This window comes from Nansenia antarctica (genome assembly GCF_963989245.1).
Source record: "Nansenia antarctica genome assembly, chromosome: 5".
NCBI lineage: Eukaryota > Metazoa > Chordata > Actinopteri > Argentiniformes > Microstomatidae > Nansenia > Nansenia antarctica.
The window spans coordinates 20,914,523-20,941,627 of NC_137690.1; the positions used below are offsets into that span (position 1 = coordinate 20,914,523).

Sequence of the window (27,105 nt, forward strand, 5' to 3'; positions counted from 1 at the left end):
GCATATCTTCTTCAACTATCGATTCGATTTCAATGTATGACACATCATTTGAAAGCTTACAATCTGCACTTTCATAATCTGTAAAAAACGGAAAAATGACCTTGCCCTACTTGGGGACTTTTTCACCAGACCCTGTCACAAATGTTTCTGATACATAATGAAGAAGTAAAGATGTCTAATAAGTATTCATCCTTGCGCCTTCAGACATGTCCTAGATGTATCCTGTATCATGAGGACAAAGGGTTTGAATAGCTTTGAAAATGTTTGCTCTTATAGGATAATATTATGATGTTTCTGCTAAGATTTACCACTAAGATTTATGTTCTGCACCACAGACCATTGCAAGACTGAACAATTATGAACGCTTTTCTTAGATATATTAAGCCCACTATGTTAAAAAAAAAGAAGAAGAAAAAAGAAGAAGAAGAAGAAGAAGAAAGAAATCATTATCAATGATCATTTTTCATATTGTGGATCTTGTGTGATAAATGCCTGTGACAAAAGTGTGGGAGTAAGTCGCTCTAAATGGCAGGGAAAGTTTGCGAGGCCCTGTCAGCAGTAATTTCCCTCTGCTGCGGAGAGTCTGGGACGTGTCAATGTGTGTGTGTCAGACTGTGATTGAGGAGAGCAGCATGCGAGGTGCAGGCCCAGGCTCTCTCTCTCAGCTCTGGGCCCCTCAGCTCCCCCTCCAGTGGAAAGATCTTGGCAGAGTGTCCTCCCTTCATCTGCTCCCTGAGGCAGCACAGCTCCCCCAATGATCCACACTTCTCCATATTTTACACCCCCGAAATGGGCACTGCTCCGATCCCCCTATTTCTCTTCATATCTCTCTCCTCTTCATCCATCCGTTTGTGTGTTTTCACATTCTTGCATTCTCTTGCCAAATGTGTGCTAAGTTGTTGATTGCCTCAAATATTTAGAAGTTTGCAGACATGTTTTAATCCCCCTGCAACCCAATGATCAACCCAGTAGATTAGCTCTAGTGTTCTGAAAAGATTCATACAAAGAACAGAGAAGCTTTTGAAACATACTGCTCTCGTTTTATTTGAATAAAAGCCATAATCATACACCTGCTAAATGTAACACAGATGCAGACTACAATCGGCATCCTGAAAAGAATGTGATTTTTATTATTCTTTTACATAGATTTAAAGTAGTCATCCCCTTCATGTCCTGCGATTTTTGGAACAAGACAAATCAGCAATTTTTCTCAATACCTGATCTAGTCTTTCCAGGACGCCACACACACATCTAAAAATTCAAAATGGTCAATGATTCAAGTATTTAAAAAGTAGGCTTTAAATTGTTCCTGTTTATCATTGATAGAGCATATTGAAAACAAATGCACTTACATGTTATAAACCTCTGTTTACAAAGCAGGGACCTAATTTTAGAAACGTTCTCTAAATACACTATAATTCTCCACTTTTAAATTCCATTACACCCGCCTTTGCTGTTTTTTTTTAGGTCCTTACTGTCTCCTTACTGTCTGGCCACCTGACCAGTTGTGAATAAACAAATGTATTTCAGGTGCTCAGACAGGCACGCCACCGCCTGCAATTCAATTTCCTGTCACTTGTGTGGGCGTTGACATGGATTACCTGTGTGGTGATTGGCCGATGTGCCAGGATGTTTGTGTGATGGTGGCTGGTGGTTGGTCAGAGGGGTTAATGAGGATTCTGAGTGATGCCTTCCCTCAGTGGGAGGTGTTTAATTGCTGGGAATGGCTAGGTGACATCATATAACCTGATCTTAGTTATTACAATTGTGCTTGTGAATGTGTTGAATTATTTCAAAATACCTTTGGGGGTTTAACCTAATACATACAGGTTAATGTACAAATGAATCCTCCTTCAATTGTCCTTTTAGGATGCTCTTTTTCATAGAATCAAACAATCGTTAGACTCACTAATTCCTTTTGATCTAATAAAATATATGTCTATATACAGTGCCCTGTGTATAGTGCTCTTCTTTCTCAACTTTAACCTCATAGTAATTATTTAATTTAAAATGCTAACTTTTGGAGAGCCCAAAAAAACTGCTTCACTATCCCATTACTTGTGCAGTGAACTGTATACTCAGCAAGACAACAGACAATTACTAGATAATAACAATAATGATAATAATAATATATGCCATTTAGCTGACGCTTTCATCCAAAGTGACTTACATTGCAATGGGTGCATACATTTCAGTATATATATATGGCCCCAGCAGGAATCGAACCCACAACCTAAGTATTGTTAGCACCATGCTCTACCAACTGAGCCACAGAGGACCACTAGATATGTTGAGAGTATTATGTTGAACTCTAATCCAATTTGCCTGGAGAGAGAGGTACATTTTAAAATATATTTTCTATATTCTTCTATGAAAGGTCAAAGGTCAAATGGATCAGCCCTTCTGATTCCCACTAGCTAGACTATATGAGCTTTAGTAGCCATACTCATTCATATACATTCATTAATCCAGGGTCATCCAGGGGTGCTCTAGATTGGGCATGTTGACGTAATTAGTGTGTATTCTTTATCCTTAGCCACAGGTTTGAAGGTTTAAGGTAGTATCCTCAATCAGCAGAAAGGGAAGGCAGGTCAGTCTAGGCTGAGCAGTAGCTGCATTCAAATTGCAATTCTCAACTGAAGCCTCATTAGAGAAAGCATGGTAGCACACTGGCTCTCTCAAAGGGCTGAGCTTTGCAGTATATAAACCTTGCTCTTATAAAGTGAGCTTCCTCATCTCTTCAGTAATGTCAGATTTTGTTACACACTTTTTTCTTGCTCCCACATATAGTCTGCCGATTGTCTCCTCATTGTGGGCAATGCCAGAAACCACTTGTATTTCACGAGAGCTACTTGAAATGTTCACTTACTCCATTAATTAGAAAAACACAGTTGAGTTCACATTTCTGTCGTCATCTGTTTTCATTGGATCTCCTCTTTCACAATAGAGGAAAGAAATGTCAAGCTTTTTGATGTTTAATATCAACTGTTACCATGCAACCATTTCTAACTCAGGTGTTTGTGAAAGAGATGTGTATTCAGTGTTTAAGCTTGTGTGGAGTAGAATTATGAAATGTGCCACCCGGATTTCTGTGATTCTCTTTGTCTCAGGTCTCTAGGTCTTTGCTCTCACTCAGCTCTGTCTCTGTGTAGCGGATCCTCTCTCAGCTCTCATTGTCTCAGTATTACTTTACTGTATGTCAGTATTGTCTCTATTTTTTCTCCCTCCTTCCTTAAATTTCTCCTTGCTTTTTACAGCCCCTCTCTCCCTTCCTGTCAGCCAAGCTGTCCTTTCTTAAGCAATTTCTCAACATTATCTTCAACCAAGGCCAGACCTTTACATACTTCCATTATGTGCAGTCACCTCTTCTATTCTTGCTTTGTGTTCTTGAAAAGCTGCATAGGGATTAGTGTTTGTCCTGAGCAAATATGTCCGCAACACTTTATTTTATCATACTATATAATTTAGGTACACAAAAGGCTTAGAGGGATTGTGGAAATAGGAGCCTTACTTTTTAAATAAAATAATGGCAAAGATATGTTTTTAGCAGATAGCAGTTGCCCATCCCCATTGACCCCTGAAGTTAACTGCAGTTTAGAATCCCTTAAACACTTGCAGTGTTTTGCATCAATCATAGACAATTACCAAAATACCCCTCAACAGCTTGTTCTCTCAGTGACTAACTTGCCTTCCAGATTGTGTGCCTCTCCCTCCCTCTCTCTACTCTCCCAGAGTCTAAATCACTGCAGATGTTCTGGTATGCTCTTGCAGCGATAATTAACAAGCAAGTCATTAGTATCTGAAAAGAGCCTGCTTATGTAAATACACTGTTGGGCGTTAAATTTGTGTTAACACACATCCTCTATAGCAACAGTTTGCTCTGCACATTGGTTACTACAGATACTTTATGCTTGTTGTTCTGCTATTGTATTTATGGGTTGCTATTGTGTTATCAGTATCAATGTATAACTGTTGTATAGTTATGAAAGGAAGGCCCATTTGTATCTTGGTTGGTGTTTAGAGGTCTGTATTAGCGTAAGATGGAGCTAGTACACAGTTCATATGCACAACCAAACCAGTGCACTGATGTCACCACCTCCGTGCACACAGTCAATGTCATACACCATGGGGGAACCCATAGCCTCGGACACAGACCTCTCTGGCATGACTTGGGGTAAAACAGGGGTAAAGAACATGTGTGGCAGACATAAACTGACCCATCTGAAATTGTTTAAGCCCTGACCTTGGCCTTGTTGTTTCCCAATACAGTCCACACAGTCTGAACTGCCCCTCCCTCACATACCGAATCTACAATTGCCTGTGGATGCATGCATGATTGTGTCCTTCCTGTCTGTGGGTCAGAGGAGGGCAGGTGGACAGCTCTGACCACAGCCAGATATTATAATTACTATGGTACATTAGGGATGTGCTGTTTTACAGTACATTGGCTCAGAAACATTCCACTCTACAGCAGGTCCCAGAGGGAGGCCGGGATCATGCTCTAGGACATGCGAATGCAAACAGTGAGGTATTGTGATTGTAACAGACCAGCTGCTATTGTGTTTGTGTGTGCTGCTGGTGCCTATAGGAATTCTCTGCTCCGTGCCTCAAGATGTCCTTTGACTGCAGATAGATATTCTCCCAAAGGACTGTGCTTTTCAAGAAGTCAGCATGTCAAAAACCATAATGTACTGCTTTCTGGACTGTGCTGTGGTTGTCAAAGAGGCGTTTCTGTCTCTTAATCGTTTGAGTGTTTCTCTGTATTCCAGCTGAGGTCATAGAAGCAAGCAACACACTCTAAGAGTTTGTAGTGTTTAGGTCTCTATGAAAGTAATTTGAGGTCCTCCACTAAATGGAGTGGTTAGTGTAATAGCAAAATACTTTGTCGGTGCCACATTACTATTTTAAATTTGTTTTGTGGTTTAAGTAAAGTGCTGTATTGACTTCTATTATTGCATTTGATTTTTTCCTATTTGATAGACAGCTGCCCCCGTATGGATGCCAAAAAACTATTTCCCAAAGGCCAGACAAACCTTAGTTAGCTCCAGTGTGAGAACAAAGAAGCATTGGTATTATTCATAATTAAACTCTTATTGTGTACTCTGCTGAATATTTCCATTCTCCTGCCTCTCTGTTGCTCGTTGTCGTTCTCCCTCTCGGTACTTTGCACCTCGTGCTGGGAACATCTGTCTGGCGTCAGTGTAGAGCCTGGTTGTGCAGATTGGAGCAGGTAAAGGAGCACATTGCAGCCCAGCTAATGATGAGAGTGTCTGCCCTCTTTCTTGGAGGAGACGCAAGCTGCCGCTTCACGCTCGCTCACTCCACTCATACGCCCAGGGAAACAGATTTTCAAACATATGCAGTATGTTTTTAATCCAGTAGAGCACTTCAGTTCCTAACAAACACAAATAACCTTACGGGACATCCATATCTTATGACAAGGGGGTGGGCGCACAGGAATTGAACAATTTCCCTTTTAATGTGTTCTTTTTTCTTCTTTTTCTTTCTAAAGTTGCTAAACATGCACATACCTGTGTGTATGGTTTCATCAATGTACCTGCCAGTAAAACTTTTGTCAAGGTACCTGCCAGTGCCAAGTAATAAAAAGAAGCAACTTAATACCACTTGTAGCATACGTTTATGCCAATGTTGCTACTTCCTTGTAGAAACGTTCCTCGACGACTTACAGTACACAAACATATTGAATTAAAACACTTGAAATGTACTGTACATTTTAATTTGGCAATTAAAAACTAAGAATATATTTTGCTGAATTTATCAGGTTATTTTAGGTTATTTTGTGCATTCTCAACCACAGAGTGTAAAGCCAACGTTGGCTTAAACGATGAATTAAGCCCAGACAGAAATTTCTCTTGGGCTGAGCACTTCTTTTTTTTGATTTAGAAGTATTTGACACTTCCCTTGGTGTTTGTCAACAATAGCCCCTTAACATTCAAGTCCAGCTGGAGGTGCTTAACATCTCTTCCTGCTGTTCATTCTGGCCAGACAAATGTCAGAGGTGGTGGTAAAAAGAGTTCAGCTTGAGGAAGTAATAGCCTCATAAAGCCCCACCAGCCACTCCCTCCACCCACCCACTATTATCATCATTATTGTGTGTGTGTGTGTGTGTGTGTGTGTGTGTGTGTGTGTGTGTGTGTGTGTGTGTGTGTGTGTGTGTGTGTGTGTGTGTGTGTGTGTGTGTGTGTGCAGGATATGATATTAACATCTGACCACTAGCCAAGGGCAGCTAAAAATCCTGAATACAATATGTTCATTTTTGATAGACGTGTATGGGTAAACAACTGGTCAAATAACAATTCTTTGGTTGTGATTTTGGGAATACATTAATACTGAAGGAAAACATATATTTTCGCACATCCTAGAAACTCAAATTAAGTTGATGAAAAAAAATATATATATATATATATATATATATATACTACACAGTATGTTGTATAAAACATGCAAGTGTGTATGTTTTGATGAAAACATTTTGCTGTGCAAAATAAGCAACCCTGTCAATGCTGAGTGACCTTTACTTTACTTTACTTTGATAGAGTACACAGATCTTCTTGAAATAAAAGATGGTTAATTAATGATATAGTCAGTTAATTGTACAAAACATGTGCTTATAACTAATCAGATTTTGTTCATGTGGCTGCTGGACCAAACTGCTCATCTCAGACTGTGGCATGTGTTGCTCGTCTGTAGTGCATTTCTGCTTAAAGGCCCCTTTGGTCTCTCCTTAAGAGGCAATAATCATATTATGGCCCCTATGAGCAGTTGGCCCTTGTTGTGAGCTTACTAACAAACAGGTTATGCTGCAGTGTGGGCTGCCGCTGCTGCCGTTCTCTGCTACCTAAAGGGGGAGTTACATAAGAATCCTCCGCTCCCTCGTCAGCTCCATCCCCCGTCCACACACACAATACTCATGTTGGTAACCTTCGCAGCCTCTCGCCATCGCTATAACAACTGGCCTCCCTGCAGCGCCTGCTCTATTCCGCTCTGGTTGCCGTGACGAGGTGACAGAGGAGGTTTCTCTGCAGAAGGAATGAGAGCAGCTTTGGGTCCCTATTAGAAGGTTATTGTGGTCATGAATTATGATCAAGAGCTATAGGGTACAGTACCTGAAGTTGTGATTCATTCTCTAGATTAGTGTGATCTTGAGGCATTTCTGACCCCCTGAGTGAAGTGATACGGTGGTTATTTTTGTGCCTTGATATTTTTGGCCTCTGGCCCTCTGATTGGCCTCTGTCACAGAACAGCATTTTAGATGATCTCCATAACAGTTCTCGTTTGGTGAAGCTTAGTAGGATGTCAGTGTTTTATCTACATTTTCACCCAGCACATTGTCCTTGATATACAGTATATTACAGTAACTCTCCAAGAAAACAAGGACAGCTCTAAAAGCCCTATCTAATCCAGTCTGTCATAGTGTAGACGGTTGAAAAACAGATTGGACCATCTCCATGCAAATGCTGTTTAAAAACCAGTAGCTCCATACATAAAGATGCTTCCTTTAATATGTGCCCCCTTTCTTCACACCCACGGCCATTGTGTATAAAATCCTGTTTTTCCTGAAAAGATTTCTACTCGCAGCTACAGACAATGTTCCCCCACACAAGCTGTCGTCTTTGTCATCCCCCCTTAGTCAGTAAAGCAGGATCTTTGGCAGTCGTCCGTGTGTGAGAACTGTTTTTAGGGGACAGGTGGGGGCTCAATGAAGTCTGCCTACCTGTTCTTGTGTAAGCTGGTCAATCTTGACAGATATATGGAGGAAGTGGTGGAAGGGAAAACGGAGGAGGGATAGAGGGAGGGTGAATGAATGGAGGAGTTAAAAGCAACGATGGCTGGGGCCAGGGAGGAAAGCCCATTCTCTGAGGGGAAGCACTGTGCCTCCTCTCAGAGTAAGACGAAGAGGAGGGATGCATGCTGAAACAAACACCTCACCAACAATTATGCTCACCTAAAATAGCATTCTCTAAAGTGTAGGCTTTCCAGTTCACTGCACACAAAAAAAGAACCTTCACAAAATACCTACAGTAATTTAGCCATGTCAATTACTGTATTTCTTACATACAGTAAGTATTATGTCAAGGGTGATGATTATACAGTATGAATACTTAAATGACGTCTCAAATCATAGTTTTCTTGTAAGGCTTGATAAGTCTAAAAAAAGATAAACAGTATATTTTGTTGATTATTGTTATGTTGCAGTTATAGCAACACTAATGTATTTTTGCAAACAGTCTTGATAGATAGTTTTGGAATAAGATCAACCAACAAATCTGTCTTTAAAATGTTAATATGGAACTTCACAACAACAATGCAATAAGTTTGCAATTTCATTGATATCAGTAACAGTTTCACTAAGAGTTACACTCAATATCTTACATGGTTATTTGTTCTAGGATTCTGTTAATATTATGCCAATTAATAAACTGTTTTAAACAATTGTGTAAGTGGCTCATAGATAATAGATCGCAAACTTCTTTTAGAGCTGTAATAGCAATGCAATGGTGGTAGTATCTTTATTAGTGGTAGGGAGAATTGGCTACAGACAGTGAGCAGTGAGTCAACAGATCAGCAGATCATGGATCTGCTCATAGCAGATTGCCTTGGCGGCACCGAAACCCCAGTCTGTCTCTAGCAACCAACTGTCCCATGACTCCATAGGCTTTAGTCACAGGGCTGTCTGTTTTAATGGTCTCAATACATCAGGAAGTCCTGGTACCCTCCAGGATGAGACACAAGACAAGACAAGAAGAGGCATCTATAATGCTATGTAAAGTATCTGAATAAAAGCTACCTTTGTGTTATCAATAAAAGGGCACGTAATGATGTGTGTTAAATAGAACACATTTTTTCATTGGGTTTTCAAGTGTTTTTCTATATGCTATAGGCGTAGCAACTGTCAAGTCTGCAAAGACCTGCGATCTGTACTGTTGACCATTATCATAGCCAAGAGGTTTCTTTGTTACAATGTGGTATTTTTATGCTACAGTTGGTGAGGAACCTGTTTACATTTCAGGGTGCTGCAGTTCACTTCTCTTTGCAGCTCGGTGAGATTCCAAAGCACTGTATAGATTTCTTTCAGCTGATGAAATTAAAAAGACAGCAGTGTGTGTGTGGTGTGCCTTGCAGCAACACGATTTGCCTGCGAGTTCACGATATGGGTTGAGAGGGGAGTTCCTTTGGGGGGGATTAAATAGCTCCCTCTCTTCCCTCCCTCCTCCCCTGCCCTCCATACTTGCAGAACACAAACAGCTCGCAGGGCTGTGCAGTAAGAGTACAACATGTTTGCCACTGTGCTGCTCACAGGTAACAATAACTAGGGGTCAAAGGTTAAGAGGGATTGTGGAGCACGGAATCTTGTGTGTTCCTCTGGCAAAGCTAGGGGAGTGTGTATAAGAATAGGAAACAATGCACACAGCATTGCTTGAAAACACTGTTGGCTGAGAGAGAGGTTCCAAAAAGAACAAGACGAGATCTCTGCCTCCATAATATGCTTTGAATGGGCGGGAGATAATCCATTTAATCTCTTAATCATGCATACTGTATACATAGCGGGTTAGCTGGACCTGAGCCTAAAACCCATGTCCTTATTGGAGATATCATTGTCACCCTTCTGTAAGATCTCTGAACTTGGATGGAATTATTCCTGTTTGTTCCAGCATCAGTTGTATCAGTAGTCTCAATCACAGAGTGTAGCCTTGCTGCCCTACTAGAATAATGAGACCTAGCCCTGCATGAAATGAAATGTGGAAAATGTGCATGCTTTTAGACAATGCTGTTGAAATGCCTCCACCAGAAATGTATTCAAAACAGTGATAGTGGTTGGAACCTATTGTACGTTGTTCATTGTATGTGTTCCACAAAAGTAGGAATTAATGAAGACGCATTTCGGCTCATAATTGCTATTCAAACAATTATGTACTTAGTTTCTTCCAACAAATGCATTCCACATTATTATTTTGCCTCAGATAGCAAAGCACCCCAAAGACTAAAACCTTTCATTCCAGCAAAGGCCGTTTTTGGTCACCGTCAATAAAAGCATAAAAGCATTTATTTCCCACGTTTGTCAAATTAACAGCATACTCCATCTCCCATAGGAACTGTGAGGTTCATTAACCTTTCTGTGAAGTGGGACAGGTTTCCAGCAGTTACCATAACCTCTGTTCTGTTCCTCCCTCAATTATAATAGAAGAATTAAACATCCAGTGATTCAAAACAGTAATGCAGCCTCTTAAATGCCTTTGTACCTGCTCTCAGCTGATAATGACTAAAGATACTGAATGAGGCTCACAGAGAGCTGTCAACAGATACAACCATGGGAGATGAACTGACACAAATGCCATCTTTTAACATTGTGATTTGGATTGAATGCAGCTGGTTGTACACATGCAATGTTTGTAGGTCTAGATGTGGGATTGTTGTCATTTCAGAGATTTCAGATTATTTAATTTTACTGTATTTTTTTTTTTACTGCCAAGTCGATTGCAGGTTTTGCCCACAGCCCTAAAGGCAGCATTGACACAGGCTGTGGAACACTGTTGAATGGCTTTGTTTAGAAAAAAAACACTTGTAAAAACAGTGAAGCCAATTTTTATTATGAACTATTACCACTGTGTTAGTTATCTTTAGTCTGTGGTTATAGCAATATATTCTGCCATAAAATAAAGTAAATGTAAACAGATCATTATTTTACAGTCATCATGTTTTATCAACAGATCTTTATTCATCTTCATATTCATTATGCATTATTGCATTGCTATGAAAGTCATAATGAAATGACCTAATGACCTTCTAATCAAGAGGTTGTTCACTAGAGTCACCCCAATCCCATATCATGTTGGGTCCCAATGTGTCCCCCACACCCCTCCCAACTGCTGCAGGCACTGATTGACCTTGAACTAATTAAGTGTTCAATTACACGCCTGTTGATCCCTTTTAATGGCCTCATTATTAAATTAATTGTATGGACCCACAGGTGAAGTTCATTCTCTTCCTTGTCCACCTACTCCCTCTATTCTTCCTCCTCCTCCTCCTCCTCCTCCTCCTCCTCCTCATTTAGGCCTAACAGGTTTCTTAAAGTACTGCCTTTGTAATTGTTGTCCTCATGAAACTTGTATCATGAATTTAAACATACACAGTTGGTTCTCAGATGAGCTTTGTCCTCCTCCTTCACCATTCCTCTATTCACTGCACCTCCTTCCCTTCCACCTCCTCTCTCATCTCCAACAAGTCCCATGCAATACAGGAAGGCCTACTGTGATCTAAAACATTGCCAGACTTAACGGTTATGCTGTAAGTAGCTGTGTCATGTTCATCAGGTGCATGAGAACTGTTCGGTGAAAGGCTAAGTCTCAGCTGTAGTTTGAAACAGTGTACAGTGCAGGCGGTAACCATGGAGCAGTGATGCCCTGCGTGTGCTCCCGGTACTGAAAGCACAGGCTGGGATTTTCCGCCGCCACCCCCGTCAGTGGGAAGCCCTGTGTGGGGACATGTCAGCTCCTTGTTTGCTTGTTGTGCTGATGAAGCCGGGGGTGGGGCGAGTGGGCAGCCATGTTCCAGGATTCCCTCCAAATGAGTCAGCCAGCCCCCAGTCTAACTGACTGTTACCTTGGGAACTCAGGCTGGGGGCTTCCCTCATCAACACTGCAGTACAGACTCATCTCTACAAGCAGGAGACCGCCACTGTAAGAGCCTTAGGAAGACATAGCGGTGAGAGTGAATTAGTGCACATGAATCTGCACCCCCCCCTGGGCCCAATCTGCTCTCTGGGAGTAAGGTGTGTGTAAGGTCATTGACAGTCCTGCTCAGTCCACTAGTCCTATTTATGCAGCTAGTGTATGCAGTTGAGATTGAATGGATAAAGGTAATGATAATTTAGGGGGGTACTTTCTTCAATCAGTGGTTTGAGTAATAGAGCGGTACTGCTAATGAGAATATCCAGAGGTTGTGTGTGGTCTGATACATGAAAGTGTCAGGTAGTGTCAGTAGTGGTGGAGTTCACTTAATAACTGGACTGTTTGTGTTCTTCTTAACTGGGTTCATTACTTAGGCCAAATGAGTTCCTTTACCAAAGCCATTAGTCCAGTGGAGGGCTTGTTAATAAGTGAGTTAATTTGTTGAACTGATGATGCATTGGAGCAGATCTAAGAGCAACTCCCCCACTGTCTCTCACCTCTGTCCTGCTGGAGCCATTCCACTATCCATGCTCTGTTGATCATTATTACCACTGCCTACTGTGCCATCTCTGACTCAACCTCATTAGGCATCCATATGAATATATGTATTTGAAATTCAGTGTATTAGTGTGTGTAACAAAATAACCTTTTACTCTACAGTTGTTCATTCTCTCTTGCTGTTTCATTCGTTCAATACGCTGTTGTGTTGCACCACATTCACATCAGGAAATCAAAAGGAATGAACATTCAAATCCCATAATTGATTCTCTGGTTCTTGCAGTACTGTATTAGCAAAGCGACAAATTGATTTGTCTTTAAAATATTTCACCATCATTTAATAAAATGATTGTATGTCTGTTCGTTTTGTATTCAGTTACAAATCACTTTTACAATTATGCAATTATTGTTTTTAAATATTTCACTTGCAAAACAGCTAGTTTGGAGCAAGTATTTAATCCGCAAACTGGGAGCTTTCCAATGAGACACTGAATGCTAATTCACAATAACCCTGTGATGAATGGGCTGGATAGAGAGGCGAAGATGAGGAGGCAGTCATAGGCTTGGCTTGAGTAGGGTAGGGGGAGGGGTGGCGGTGGCAGTACAAGTCCAGCCTCAGAAATAGAGCTGTGAACACCATCTGTCATGCTCTCTCTCCCCGTCTGTTAGCCTGACTGCAAGTAGAAGGGAGAATGATGCCCTCATAACAGCATTAGAAGGACGTGGGTGCTGATTGTCGTAGGTGTGGGTTTGCAGGGTGCGTGAGCGAGCGGGAGGGGGGTGGTGCATGAGTAACTCTTGCTGACAAAGGGAAGCACTCACCCACACATACAACGAGAGGGGTAGTTGGGCAAGCGGGTATTCCTGATAAACCACCCCCTCCTCCACCTCTTCTATCTTCCACCCACCCAGCTCCCACCTGATGAGTCTTATCAGAGGATTCCTCTCCATACACTCACTCCACATTTATAAGCACAGGGCCAGCTCACAGACCAGCTCTACAGTACCTGGGTTATAGACTTATAGAGCCTTTCTGCATGCATGCAATCTAGTACCTTCTTGTATTATGTTTCGGGAACAATCAAGCTGTCAAGAACTTTCGAGAAGCTACAGTATGACTGCTGTAGAATGAGGCTCAGTAGACTCAGTAGATACACAATCACATGTTCTGAGGATACTCTTGATCCAACACAAAACAATGTGCCATTGTTCATTGGCAAATGCATATACAATTTATTTTGCATCCAACCAACTTCAACACCTAGTCTAATTGTGATACTGGTGCTCTGTATGAACTTGGCAAAGAGTGGCAGCAGAGTGTTTTTCTCTTATGAACGTGATAATGCTGTTTTGTGTCTACCTCAGACTATACACAACAGAATGCCAAACCTATTAAATATAGGATCCCCTCCCACAGTGTTATTTGAGTATTTAATTAACAATGAATCCTTTACTTGTCTGCATTTCCCACCTTATGCCCAAAGTACTGTAGATGTCCATAATTTCTCCCTGTTGAACAAAGATTAGCCCCATCAATGCTGTATTGAAGCATTTGAAATCCCATTGCAACACTGTAATTGATTTACTATATCAACAGGAGACTGTTACAGAACAACAGTTAAATTACACAATAAATCTCATCCATCCCTTTGGTTGAAATGATACAGATACAAGTGTTGACATTGAAGAAGTTTATATGCGGTATGTTGCAGATGAGATGAGCTATTCCCTATTTCCTTCGTTCTAAAGTGCTTTGAGACTCTTGTGAAAAGTGCTAAGTAAATGTAATCCATTATTTATATTATACCTAAAGAAATCAATTATCACTCTTACATCTCTCGGTAGTTCTACCCACTCTTCTTCTTGACATGAAAATAATTAACACAGCGTGTTCTTGTCAGTCAATCAGTGACCAAGCCTTTTCACATTATGTGCCACGCCCCCGCAGCATGTCCCCCCAGAGAGGCCCGTCCACCATGTGAGAATGTCATGTAGTTAGGTGTGATCTAGTCCCCCCAGGGGTCTCTGAGCATGACCTCACCACTGTGCTGTTTCAACTCTCTACGCTCTGGTTTTCAAAGTTATGGATAGTTTAGCCCTAATGAATGATGCTGAATACTACTGAATATAGAACCTTATCTTGATACATACCATATATACATGGTTGATCATGGCCAAAAAGTTTATCACGTTTGAGCCAAAGATTGTATTTCACTTTCTTATGGCATCTGTCTCATATATCATCAGCTTTCAATGCCATCTCTGCCATGCTCCCTATGATAAAGTGAATGTAAAGGGCTGTGATCTCCATGGAGAATTAATAAGAACAGAGCATGAAGACGAAGTGGGAAACTGTGAGTTGCCCGCTCAAATGTTGACTACTTGTTGCTATGGCAATGGGTTTGGATCCAGCAGGCTTTAGAACTCTTTGGCTATTCTAAATAAAGCTTTCCTTGCAAATCAGTGGATGAAGCTACAAGTCCTCACATTTGAAACTTATCAACAGCAACAAAAGCAGTATCTTGTGTGTGGCATCTCAGTGATTACGTCAGCTTTTTCAAAGCATAACAACAGAATAAGATTGACTGGAAATGTGCCAATATGGTAGAAATGTTTGGTGAGATTCTCAATACAATTGTACACACAGTGAATGGATTAGTTAAGTGACACGTTACCTGTTGCTGTAATCATTATTCACAAAAGGGAAAGACATGAAAATGGCATGTTCACTCGTAGCTGTGACAAAGACTTCAAGTTACACAGACAACGGTGCATACAGGATTTGTTGTTAAAATGATCAAGGTAGGCCGATACAGTAGGCCTACAGTAATGTTCATTCACTCGCTAAGCAGGAAATTAGAAGATGATATATTGTACTGTAGATTAAGCAGCTGATGATCTACTTCCACAAAGAGACCAAGAAATCATTAGTGCTCATTTAATTCTACATGTGTCTACCATGTATGAGCCCATAATTATGGCCACTATTAAGATGGCATAGTCACTGAGCCAAGGTCACATTTATTGGTCCTCCCACCCAGTATTTCACAGGCTAGTGATCTGCAATTATGGGTGCCCTGGTTCAATTAGGGGTGCCCTGGTTCAATTAGGGGTGCCCTGGTTCAGTTAGGGGTGCCTTGGTTCAATTAGGGGTACCCTGGTTCAATTAGGGGTGCCCTGGTTCAGAGTATGGTGGCAGAGCCCTCTCCTGATTGTCTTGCTGGTCACAGTCAAGGCATCTGGTGCCAGAAGCAGCATAGCAACCCCAAAACATCTGTGAACCTCCACCATGTTTGACCGTAGGAACTGTGTTCTTTTCTTTGAAGACTCATTTTGTTTTCTGTAAATTGATCGATCAAGGTTTTTTATCTACCATTCGAATAATCCTTCCTTCCTAAATGTTTCACCGTCCAGGGAGGTTAGCTACAGTGCCAGGGGCTGTAAACCTCTTGAAGATGTTGCGCACAGTGGACACAGCAACATTAAGAGCTCTGGAGATGGACTTGTAGTCTTGAGACAACCCTAGTCGTTTTATCTGTACAGTATAGTATAGTGGATAGTGTACATAGCCTTTATTTATGTAAACCAGCTCCTTTCCCTTCTTGTTTTTTTAGTTTTTTTCTTTCCTAGCACCAGGGGAGCCCCCCCTCCCAAATTTCGTTGTTTGGTACCTGTACTATAGCAATGACAATAAAGACCATTCATTCATTCATTCATTATCCATGCTTTTCCACAATTTTATTTCTCAAATCCGCAGACAATTCTTTGCTCTTCTTTCTTTTCTCCATGCTCAGTGTGGTTCACACAGACACACAACACAAAGGTTGTGTCAACTTTTCTCCATTTTAACTGGTTGCAAGTGTGATTTCTATATTGCCAGCACCTGTAACTTGCCATAGGTGAATTGAAATAAAAATTAAAGGAGCATTACATGCTTGAAATACAATTATTTCTTATGATTTTGAAAAGGTGCCAATAAGTTCATTTTGCAGTTCTGTGTGGAATGATATCAGATTTGGCATTTTTTTCCTCTGCTTTTTTGTGTTGTTCCAATGTTCCAACATGTGAATATCAAGGCATTTGTAATTGCAACAATTTTCTAGGAGAAGTGGTGCAGTATCTGACAGGAGTGTAGGGGTGCCAATATTTTTGCCCATGACTGTATATGTTATATACTGTATATATACAGTATATTAGGAATCAGATCGAATGGTAAAATAAGGATTGGCTTTAGAAGTAAAAACAGATTAATTGCTTGCGTTCTTACAATTACCATTTGTATCGGAAATTAAGGGAAAGGATAAAAAAAGAAGTACAGAGTGTATTTATGGAAAATAATTGCTCAATATACACATGTTTATCCATTCAATGTTGTGTCCACTGTCATTGTTTGGGAGCAGTGTGCTGTTTTTTAAGGCTATACCTTTGATACCCTGTGGGGGGAGCCTGTGTGTGGTAAAAAGATGACTGAGAAGGAGAGACTGCTGAGACCAAATTTTAAGGCTATGGTGGGGACTTCCACGCTCACCTCAAGTGGGTTTTGTGCACTTTCACAAACAACATATTTAGGCATTTTCCTCCCACACAAGCATGCAGCCTACACAAGTAAGCTATCAGGTCTATTAAGCAAACATTATCCAGTGCTATTTCTAGTATTCAAGTGTCTGACCATGTGGTTCTATGGGAGTTTAACATAACAAATATACACTAGGACTTCTTATGAAAAAAATATGCTCAGTTCATTTCAGTCTGCATGAGCCCCTGTTTCTAGGCAACTGGAAGCTAATATACAATTAATAATATGGGAATTTGCTATCCTGAAATCCAATCACAGACTTAATTTGCCTGGGAATTGTCTTTGTCTCCAGATATTAAATATTGTAGATCCCAAACGTAGTGAGCATTGACACTTTTAATCCAAGATCTACTAAAGATTGGAGCCTGGTGAACAGTTGAGTCTTAAGTCCAGCTTCCTTTAAGCCAGGGTTTTCAACCCTCTGATGACAAATGATGGGCTTCACACAATCACTCCCTTGGCCTTGGTGTTTTAATAGCATCAAGAAATTAAAACCCCTATATTACATACTGTGTACATACTATATGCGTAGTACTCCCACCTCTGAGAAACTAAACCTTTTTTTTAACCTACAGGGCAGTGGCCTGAGGAGCACAGACATTAAAGGCACAACCCTGACTGGTAAGAATTGTTATGTACATTTTGATGGACTTAATGAAGAGTCACTGCTGCTACTGTATTATTGTGTCGTGTGTTTTCACTTTCCTCAACATTTAATATTTCTTTCCTCCTTCAGAATATTCCCGCCCAACCCCTCCACAAAACTCCGGTCTACATCGCTACCAGTTCATGTTGTTCAAGCAGCCGGCAGACAAAACCCTCACACTCTCCAAAGAGGAGAAGTCCTCACTGGGTAAATGCTCCATTCACACACACCTCACACTATTGCTGCCTATGTATCTACAGTGGGGGAAAAAACATTTTGTCCAGTAAATGTATTTCCAATGAGCCTATTCAAGTGAAATTTGCACCAGACTTTGGTATTAACAATCCAGACAAAAAATCTAAACATTAAAGTCCATATGTAAATAAAGTTATGTGTAATAAAGTGGAATGAAACAGGAAAAAAGTATTCAACACACTAACTGAAATTAATTCAATACTTAGTGGAGAAGCCTTTGTTTGTAATGACAGCTTCAAGATGCTTTCTGTATGAAGTAACTAATCGGCCACAGTATTCAGGTGTGATTTTGGACCATTCCTCCTCACAGATTGTCTTTAAATCTTGAAGATTGCAGGGGGGCCCTCTTGTGAATCTGGATCTTCAGATGCTTCCACAAATGTTCAATTGGGTTTAAATCAGGTGATTGACTGGGCCATTCCAACAAGATGATTTTCTTTCTCTGAAACCAATTGCGAGTTTCCTTTGCTGTATGCTTTGGATCGTTGTCCTGCTGGAAGGTCCACCCACGTCTCATCCTCAGCATCCTGGTGGATGGCAGCAGGTTCATTTCCAGAATCTCTCTGTACATGGCTCCATTCATTGTTCCTTCAATGATATGAAGTCTGCCAGTACCACAAGAGGAGAAACAGCCCCACACCATGACACTTCCCCACCTACCAAACTTCACTGTTGGTATAGTGTTATTCGGGTGATGTGTAGTGCCATTTCTCCTCCAAACATGGTGTGTTGTGTGACAGCCAGAAAGTTACATTTTGGTCAGAGTACATGCTCCCAGTAGTTCACTGGCTTTTCCAAATGTTGTTTGGCAAACCTTAAACGAGCTTCAACATGTCTTTTTTTCAGTAATGGAGTCTTGCGGGCTGAGTGTGCACAGAGGCCATGGCGGTGGAGTGCATTGCCTACTGTCCTTTCTGTCACAGTTGTACCTGCTGCCTCCAAGTCTTTCTGGAGCTTTCTTTGCCTAAGTATCCTTCTGACTCCCTGATCAGAAATCTTGAGAGGAGCTCCTGTGCGTGGCCGGTTGTTGATGGAGTGATGTTGCGTCCATTTACGGATAATGCCCCCAATGGTGCTTACTGGAAGATTCAGAAGTTGTGAAATATGTCTGTAGCCAATTCCATATACATGTTTTGCAACAGTCTGGTTGCGACGGTCTTGAGACAGCTCTTTGCTTTTACCGATCATTAGATGTTTGTTGTGTGGCACCTTGGTAACAAAAAAAAATACCTTTTATAGCCCATCAATATATTCTACCCAGCTGACATTAATTAGCACAGATTGGAGGTAGAGTTGCCTCCTAATTAATTATGGTTTTCAGCTGGTTCCTTGCCTTTCCTTGCTGTGGTGTACTGTTTTTTCTTCAATACTTTTTTCCTGTTTCATTCCACTTTATTACACATAACTTTATTTACATATGGACTTAAGTGTTTAGATTTTTTGTCTGGATTGTTTGAGTTAATACCAAGTCTGGTGCACATTTCAGTTGAATAGGCCCATTGGAAATACATTTACTGGACAAAATGTTGATGTGTTCAATACTTCTTTCCCCCACTGTATACTACACTACTGAGAAAACCATTGCCCAATCTACCTAGTCATTTGTATAGTTCTGCTATTGCAGATCCTATTATGCTCTCTCTGTACACTTTTTCTCTTTTTTACACTTGATACGAGTAACCTCAAGTATGACTGTACACCTCAGGCAAAAAAGCAGCCAATATCTTTAATCAAAACAACAGTGAAAGTTTTCCTCCTAGGCTACATGTTTTACATCATGATCCTCTGCTCCTTGACTCTTGTCTGCTGCCTATGCTATATATGGTATAATAACACTATCCACAAATAATTGTGAGCGTTTATTCAAATATTGTGAATGCATTTCCGAAGACTATTTTCTCAAAGTGCTTGAACTTAATAAGGAAAATGCTAATGTGGTTAGTGAATCAGTGTGGTGCAGCACATGTTATTGCAGGGTCTGGCCAAGTGCTGTGAGATCCCACGCATACACCTGGATGTACCTCTGAATGACCACCTCTTTACAACCTCTCTCACCATCTCCCCTTGAAAATAACCATGCTGTAATGTCAGTTTACTCAATGATACATGTAATACTAGTTTTGCATCCTGTGCACCATGTATTTCTGTTTTAGAAATTAAGGCCTATCTTTTGGAGGTAGGCCTAATTCATTGCCTTTCATATAAGGCCTTGAGATTTTGCAGAGGAGCTTTGTTATTGGTATAGCTTTTCAATCTTTTTTGTTTTGTTAAGAAAGCACTTGGATACACCTCACAGGGGGTGTGTTGGTCTGTCTGCTCTACTCAGGGGCACAGTGAGTGATTTGAGGAGAGATCAGGGTGGTTTGAGACTTCAAGGACCGCGGCGGCCCTGAATGAGCTGAGATGCCAGTCTCTGCTGTGTTTGAAGTCTTGACGACTTTGTCAGCAAACCATCCTAGCACATTAGAGTGAAGCCTGTTTGATGTTGAACCACTGGAAGAAATGTCAAAACATGCACTTTTGAGCACGTTTTTATTTATTACGTTGTATTTGGGGAGGTTGAGTAGGTTGAATTCTTTTTTGAGAAAATGTCAAGAATAGTTTAGACAAAGATATGGTGATGGTATGAATAAAAGTGTACTATTTAGAATATGAATAATAATAATATCGTGGATTTATATAGCGCCTTTCTCAGTCCCAAGGACGCATATTATGAATGTTGCATTTAGTTATTTGGGGATTCTTTTATGTCTGGTGGACTTACATCTCTGACTTATTCCAATGCGTGAAGAGGCTAGAGTAGGATATTTCATACTAGCCATCTAGCTGCCATCTCCAGTGTACACGCAGTAATCAGTAATCCAGTTCTGTGATAAGACTGGATACACCCATCATTATTCCTTCATGTGATTCTGATTCCCTCTGAAACACTTCCTCCCTGCAATACTCTGTTCTCCCTCCTAAGGAAATTAAATTAAGGAATTAATGCTCCACTGTGATAATCAAATATGTCATTTGATGGCCGGCCCAGAAAAACAATATGGTAGCTATCTACTGATGTTGTGGAGAGGACAATGAAGTATTGCACAAAATACACAGGTGATGTGTGAACGCCTTGTCATAGTTGTGCAGACAAACAACTCATCTTCTAATACCACTGCATCATAAACGGTGTGCTTTAAACTTCCATGAGTAATGATGGGCCACATTCTAGATCTGGTAGATATCTGTCTAACCTATTAGCATGGTATTAGCATGGCCATGAGAATGATATCCTAGACAAGAGACGCAGAGGGAATCCCATGTCTCCCCACCTCCCCCGGTAAGTATGTTCTCTGATTAGCGTCTGTCCTCTCTCCATGTGGTATGACACAGAGAGCATTTCTCATAGCCCATGACATTAATTGATGTGATTTGCAGAGGGAATGCATTCAGACGTGGGTGGGAGACTCCTAATGATCATTTTCCACTTCCAGTGGCTCAATCCTTGACTCAATTTCAGATCAAATCTGTTGTCGTTTTCTTTTCATCTTTTGACCATCACTTAAGCACTAGACAGTGCAGTGAAAGGTGGAGCAGAGCTGTTGTAATGGACTGCTGGGGTCTGTTGTGGCTCCTGTGTTTAGGTTATGAAATGTGGGTCAGTGGATGGATGGAGACAGCTGGTTGTTACACAAGTGGCTGAAGGGGGGCTCTGCTCTTGGCACTGGGCACAGGGGCGTGATAGTGGGGAATCCCCATCTGTCTGTCGCAGGATGGCTCCCCCTGTCTGAATGTGCCCCCCATGCCAGGGGTTTCACAAGCCGGGGGCGAGGGCAGGCGTGGGCTCACAGGGCCTGGTGTCACTTTTCCGCCAATTGGCAAAGCATGGGCATGCTACTGTTCAATGCCACTGAGCCAGTCTGTCAGCTCAGAGGTGATACTGTGACAATGCTGTAGAGGATGTGAGAGGGGTTACTCATTGGGATTTCAGTTTACACAGCTCTTTCCACTTCCACTGAGATTTGCAGTAGGAACAATGGAATTATTTTCCGAATTTGAGTGTATTTTCTGTTATGTGTATTATTTTAATTCAGCACACATGACTAACATGTGTTGTCAAAGAAATTGCACCTTTATACAAGGACATGTGTCCATTATCTTGGTAATGTTATCCCTCCCCCATCATCATATGTGTGAATAAGGGGTTCTTTGGCCTCCACAGAGCTGGGATAGCTGCTGGATGGAGCGTGGTCCTCCTCCTGGCTCCTAGCGCTTGTACTGCCAGCTCAGCACACTCCACAGTAATTGAAGCCATTTGCAATGTTGCAGTGTAGTAATGGGCAGATCTGTGTCTCCCACCCACCCACAGCCTCTGCCATTAATCAAAGCTCTGAAGTCTCTGATGAACGCCAGGAGAGCCAGGGGGCTGAAGCTGCAGTAGACCTGAGCTCCAATCAGGAATCTAGACACATTTAGACACAGAGAGGTGCTGAAGATGGCTACTGTAGCATGACCACTGTATGGATACAGATGGCTATTGTAGCATGGCCACTGTACAGTATGGATGCAGTTAGATACTGTAGCAAGGCCACTGTGTAGATGCAGATAGCTACTGTAGGTGGGTGAACAGTTGTGAATGGTCAGAGGTGAGCAATCTCATTACCAGCAACTCCAAAAGGCTGTACTATAATAAAGAGGTCAGAGGGTTCAAGACACTCTAGATGAGAGGTTAAACAGGGGCACCACCCACACTGCTACCTCAGTGTGCCAGCCCTGTGCCACCTCATACCAGCCGACACGGCTCTGCTCTTCCTGCATCACAAACAGGAGGAGGACCGGGGAGAGGTGGGAGGGGAGAGGAGGCAACGGAGAGATGGGAAGGGAGAGGAGGGAGGGGAGAGATGGGAAGGGAGAGATGGGAGGGAGGAGATGGGAGGGAGGAGGAAGACAGCGTGTCACCCCCAGGTCCTATCTGTCCTTTCCATGAGCAGGCAGATTGGGGAGGTGGAAAAATGTTGCTGGCCTGAAATGAGCCGAAACAGACATCATTTAAACTATTTAAAGGTCATGTGTACATCTGGGCGTCAGCAGGATGCCAGCCCTGCCTGGATGACAACACAAGCTATTGTCATTTTTGTGAGTATTTTTGCCGGTGCCCAATGAGAGAATGTTGCTCAACTATGGGGCTTGACCATACAAAAAGGTATTCATCGTTTTAGTTCAACCATATTGATTCTTAACATTTAACTTACACAAGTCTCACTGAAATATTCTCTAACCTTTTAAAGGAAACGTTGCCTAACCCTCAAGGAACATCCCCCTGTGCTCGGCAGAGGCATGTGTGTTTTTGCACATAAAAAAAGGCTTTACTGCTATTTACAGTACTTTATTCACCCATCACATTCATTAGAATTAAATCAACCGGGGCGCTTAGGTGGCGTAGCGGGTTAAGCGTTGACCATTGACCATGTAACCGCAGGGTCCCCGGTTCGATTCCGGCCGGGGTCATCCCTCCTCTCTCTCTCACCCATCCTTCCTGTCTAAATCTTCTCTGTAACTGTCAATAAAAATGAAAAATACGGGTGGGACTGCCCCACTCAGAAAAAATAACTTAAAAAAAAAAGAATTAAATCAACCAACATACTGTACATTTAGGTTGAATTCACATTCATATATGTCCCCGGTTCGATTCCGGCCGGGGACATATCCTGCATGTCATCCCTCCTCTCTCTCTCACCCATCCTTCCTGTCTAAATCTTCTCTGTAACTGTCAATAAAAATGAAAAATACGGGTGGGACTGCCCCATTCAGAAAAAATAACTTAAAATCAATTAAGAAGAATTAAATCAACCAACATACTGTACATTTAGGTTGAATTAATATAATGCATATTAACGAGTGCCTACCCCTGTAGACTGAGTATCTCTGTCCGGTGTGCTGGTTCTGAGAGGTGAAGGACCTTTCTCAGGTGGACCTGGCGACAGTCGGGATCTGCAGAGGCGGCACATTATCTCCACTGGTGTACAGGCCATAGGGGCCACTGGGGCCATGTCACATCATAAGTGCAGGTCACTTAACTCCATTCTCCTCACTCAATTACCCAGGCCCCGTCCACAGGCTATCCTCGAGTGAGGAGTTGACCTGGAGAGATTCAGGTACTAATCTGTTCCCGGTTATTATTCACCATCTCCACCAGCTGAGCTCAGAACCTGCCCTGACCCAGACAACAACAGTGTCATTGCTCACCCGCCACAGATGGAAGTAATAGCAGCATGATAGGTGGATGTACTGTATGATTAATTTATTGACAGCATTACGTAGTAGTTAGCGCCAACGAGATATGAGTGTCCTTATGCTATTTAGTATTCATATGACACATTTTTAACAATACTCATAACATTGTATTGTTGTTATGAAAATGTAAATGTACATTTAAGTGACTTCCCAGGTTATTTCACTGTTACTCATAGCCTACCTACCTACAATGGAATATGTGCTCAGCAGCTGAGCTTTACCTCCAAGACTTTTTGCATGAGAGGCCGTCTGGCACCGCCACCCCTACGGGGTTGCAGCAGTCGCACAAGCCGGTCACAGCTTTTCACTGTCCTGACTCCTGGCACCCCGCTGGTGGAACGAGCTCCGCTCTGAGCACCGCTGTCAGGACTGCAGTCACTCCCCATATTCCGTCGTACACTGAAGACCCACCTCTTCAGCCTACACTTTAACTGTCCCTCCTGAAACCTCCCCTCCCCCCTGTTCAGTTTCTCTACTGTATATTAACAACGACAAAATCCTTCTTCTAGCATTATGACTGCCAATGGCCCCTGGCCCGAGCAGAGATTACTTTTCTTGCGGTGTCTGATGGATAGATGATTTACTTACTTAGACAAATGTATTTGTTGTTGTAACGCTTTGGTTAAAGGCGTCTGCTAAATGTCAAAAATGTAAAATGTAAATGTAATATGTGAGGTGTGTGATATGTGAGGTGTGAGGTGTGGATGCATGGTGACAGTGTGTGTGTATTCTAACTAGGCCTCCATCACACCAGACACTGAGGTGTATAGTTCTCTAATGGGGAAAACAGTCGTACAGAGGAAAGATAAAGTCCCTCTCACAGTGAGAGGTTAGTAGGAGTGATGTATCTATCCAGACACAGCTAGGCTCCTCATTGTTTAAAACTCAAAACCTTTGAATATTTGGCTCTCATTTCAAAAGAGTTATTTCCCAAGCTCTCTTATAGCAGCTGCTTATGTAGTTACTCTGAAATACCACAGATGAGTGATTCAGCTTAAGATGAGCTCAACTACCTCTCCTAGAATGAAGAGTGAGACACTGCGATTTTTCTCATGCTCTGTCTATGAATCACACACTAATGCACGCACACGCACACGCACACGCACGCGCGCACACACACACACACACACACACACACACACACACATGCACGCACACACACACGCGCACACACACACACACACACACACAAACACAGGCTCTTACTAGGATGTGGTTTTGCTTTGCAACTTAAAGCTGACAGGATTTCCCTCCAAGTAAAAATGCAGAGTTGGCCATCTCTATTTATTTACTTACTAACTATCCCAATTCATTTAGACTTGAGTCTTTTCTTATTCTGTCTAATTGTACTGTTTTACCTAATATAAAACACATACTTTGGATATGTACACACTTTTATTTAAGGCATTTGCCCTGCTACAACAAAGTACTCACAGTAAATGCAAATAACATGTTCTGTTCATTAGGAGACAGTCTGTGCCTATACTGTAGCTCTTAAAATAGCTGTCATTACAAGCCAAGATCCCCCCCTCATATCCCAGACCCCAACACTTTGTTTACCATTAAAAAGTCTACCCAAGACTGGAAGTAAGAAATTAGACTAGTTTGTTGCCTTCTGATTGTGATTTTGCCTGAGTGGAGGGAGGGGAGCTGGTGGGAATGGGGTGGTTGTCAAATCCATGAAGTGATATTGTCATACCAGCCGGATGGCCGTCTGGTGTTTGTTTAAAAGGGGAGGCAAAAAAACGGTCCAGGCGATTGAATCATATCTTCTTGCCAACAAGTCCTCGCGTTCCCACCTCCAGCATTACAGCAACATGTTTTATTTTCAGCAGTGCTGTTCTCAGTGACTCACATCCCAGAGCCACGTGCTGCTCTCGAGGTCCCATCATCTCCCTAAAACATGGGGAGAAAGTGACCAGTAAGGATGTACATTCGCAGATCTTGGAAAACACTCAGGTTTAGCTGTTCAGTTTTCCTGCTCTCACTAATTGTGCTAAATAAATCCATGTTTGGTTGAAATGGATACTATCTGACATCTACTGTATTTAATCTGATCAGTAATAATTATCATGTAATAATCAAAAGCTACTGTGACCAGTTCTCTTTCTCTCGTAAATCATTGTGAATTGCATGAGATTATTTGAATAATAACAGTAGTGAACTACTGTACACTTTGACTGCAAGAAGCTTGTGTGGGATTCTTTCGATATGGAACGCATCTGATATTGTCTCATTGTCTCTTGATCCAGGTAACTGGGATCCTCAGGCCTTCATCAGAAGGTTTGGTCTTGGAAGTCCTGTGGCTACCGTACAGTTCCTCACTCAAAACCACAACAACCAGCAATGACACAACCTGACTATCATCCCCTTCTGTCTCCAAAGCCAGGGGTAGCCACATGTCCTGCAGTCTGAAGCATGGTCTCCCATAACCTTTCTGTGCATTTGATTCGTTGTAATGTGAAGGTACTGCACAATATGCACTGACATCATTTATTTTGATAACAGAAGAAACTGTATTAGCAGTAGTAGATACTGAACAGCTCATTAAAGTGAAATGCATTGTAATCAATATATTGTATCATTGATATTCATTCATTCATCATTGAAGTTAATGCCTACTACATATCAAATAACCCCCTGTGAAGGTTGTACCATACAGTATTACTGTAACCATTTATGAGTATTCTGTCACCTGATGTTTAGCTGAAGATACAGTATGGGAAATAGGCTTTGACCTGATTGGGGATTTCATATTAGTTTCCAAACACAGTAGTAAAGAGAGGGGAGAAGGGCTGATATCGCCGGTCTGTGTGTGGAAAGAGTTGATTCTAATTCAGGGGAGGAAATACGTCAGGGCCAAAAAAGGAAGTGGGAGGTGAAACCGAGACCGCAACACAGCCGGAAGCCACAGTGGAACTTCAACCAAAATACTCTTCAGCACTATTGAACCAAGCAAACACTGACTGAGTGACAGGACAAGGGGAGGGGCTGATGTTTTTTTTTCAGTTGTTTCTGATGAATGGAACATTCTGTTTGTGAATGTGTTTATCATATTTCCATTGACCACTATGCGCTCGGGTGAAAGATTCTGAGGTCATATGAGGTCTCAAAGAGATAACTGTAGAAAAAGATAACTGTAAAGACAATAACGTGTTGAGGAA

The 27,105-nt window shown here is 41.7% G+C and overlaps 1 protein-coding gene across 1 annotated transcript in view; it reads left to right on the top strand.

Moving 5' to 3' along the window:
* Positions 1–26,408, top strand: part of pebp4 (phosphatidylethanolamine binding protein 4) — a 48,075-nt gene extending 21,667 nt beyond the window's left edge. Inside the window, exons 3-5 of the mRNA XM_080532592.1 lie at positions 17,340–17,385; positions 17,501–17,617; positions 26,194–26,408. Coding sequence (XP_080388718.1) covers positions 17,340–17,385; positions 17,501–17,617; positions 26,194–26,291 — 261 coding nt within the window. The 3' untranslated portion in view covers positions 26,292–26,408. The remainder of the gene's footprint in view (positions 1–17,339; positions 17,386–17,500; positions 17,618–26,193) is intronic.
* The last annotated feature ends 697 nt before the right edge of the window (positions 26,409–27,105 follow it).